We start from the raw sequence: 1,795 nt of genomic DNA on the forward strand, positions 1-1,795 counted from the left end.
CATTTTCTTTCATATATTCTACGTTGTTTCTACTCACTCATTCACAAATTTAATTATCATCTAGTTTAATCTCCTAATTAACTTTGTAATTAAGGGTTAAGTGTTTTTCTTTAGTTAAAAAATAAAAAAATGTTGGCAATATTCAACAAGGATTTGGTGGATCCACCAAAGGAGCTAAACAGCCCGGTTTCATATTCATCCAGGTCGGGTAATAAGCCCAAGTACCCTCAAGATATTGTGAAAACTTTCCAACAAACTTATTCCCAAAATACCCCTCTTTCTGTTGGTTTTGGTAATTCTGCTTTTCTAGCTTATTCCTCTTCCAAAGGTCCTCAAGTTCATCACCAAAGGTGCTAAATTTAACCTGTTTATTTTTTATATTATTGTTGTTTTGTTATTTGGAAGCTGAAAAGTTTTAGTCCATGGTTAGTTGTCATTCGGTTTGTGAGTCAATGTGACAACTAATTTCAGACAAAAAAAGTATAACAGTTGTTATTGTATTAAAATGAGTACGTATACCATTTGTTACACTAAATTTAATTGTGTAAAATGTACACATATTTTTGTAGGTTGTTTAGTGGGATGGACAACATGTATTGTATATTCTTGGGGAGTTTGCATAATTTGAACGCCTTAAATAAGCAATATGGTTTAGGAAGAGCTACCAATGAAGCCATGTTTGTCATTGAAGCTTACCGGACCCTCCGAGACCGTGGCCCGTACCCGGCTGATCAAGTCCTCAAGGATCTTGAAGGTTGCTTTGGGTTTGTCATATTTGATCAAACTGCTGGCACTGTCTTTGCTGCTCAGGTAATTAAATTGTTCTTATAAATAAGTATATTAATTTTTTGTATAATAAAAATTGTATTTTGTTAAGGAAAATTGGCTGAAATTGTTTGATGTGTTGGTGAACAGGGGACAGATCAAAGAGTGAAACTTTATTGGGGAATTGCTGCTGATGGTTCTGTGGTTATTTCTGATAATTTGGATGTCATAAAAGCAGGGTGTGCTAAATCTTTTGCACCCTTTCCATCTGGTAAGCTCATTAAATTTGTTCAACTTAATGGACGTTGGTCCGGATTAAGCCCAGACCAACGTTGATATAAGGCTAATTAGGCAGGTTGGTCTAGTCGATGGGTTATGGGTTGAAATCTTAACCCACCGGCTAATAATCTAAAACTTGTGAGCCATTATAAATGTGGTTAACATAGCTAATGTGTTTTAGACTTTTAGTCCCTTGCTTTCTTGAACCAATCTTAACCTATTACTCGGACTCTTAATTTCAACTACCCTAGGAGTATTGAAGTATTTTGTTTAATGTCATATCATATGACACCTTAGACGACTACTCTTCAATTAATTAGTTACAACTGAATGTTAATTCGGGGCGTTTTAATTATTGTGTTACAGGATGTATGTACCACAGTGAAGTAGGGCTAATGAGCTTTGAACATCCAAAGAATAAAATGAAGGCAATGCCAAGAACAGACAGTGAAGGGGCGATGTGTGGAGCAAACTTTAAGGTGGATGTCAACTCTAAGAAAACTACTATGCCTCGTGTTGGAAGTGAAGCTAATTGGGCCCTTTGTGGTTCCCAAACTTGATTATTTTTTTTTTCAAATTATTTAGAATTTTATATTACAATTTTTGTTTCTTCCCATCTCTAGTAAGTAGTAACTTTGTGTACGGTTTACTCTCTTGAGTTTATGAATGATGGAGAAATGATAATTAACATACGGTGAATATTTAGAACTTGTTTAATTCGATTTAATTTATCTGAACATATCTTAACTTA

General features: G+C 34.5%; 1 protein-coding gene across 1 annotated transcript; it reads left to right on the forward strand.

Moving 5' to 3' along the window:
• LOC145579425 (stem-specific protein TSJT1-like) lies at positions 1-1,795 on the forward strand. Its single transcript, XM_081636674.1, has 4 exons — positions 1-350; positions 570-810; positions 916-1,036; positions 1,411-1,795. Exons 1-4 carry the CDS (start codon positions 130-132, stop codon positions 1,602-1,604), a joined length of 777 nt encoding a protein of 258 aa, XP_081492800.1. The 5' UTR covers positions 1-129; the 3' UTR covers positions 1,605-1,795.

This window comes from Chenopodium album, chromosome 14, assembly GCF_948465745.1.
Source record: "Chenopodium album chromosome 14, dcCheAlbu1.1, whole genome shotgun sequence".
NCBI classification, from domain to species: Eukaryota; Viridiplantae; Streptophyta; class Magnoliopsida; order Caryophyllales; family Amaranthaceae; genus Chenopodium; species Chenopodium album.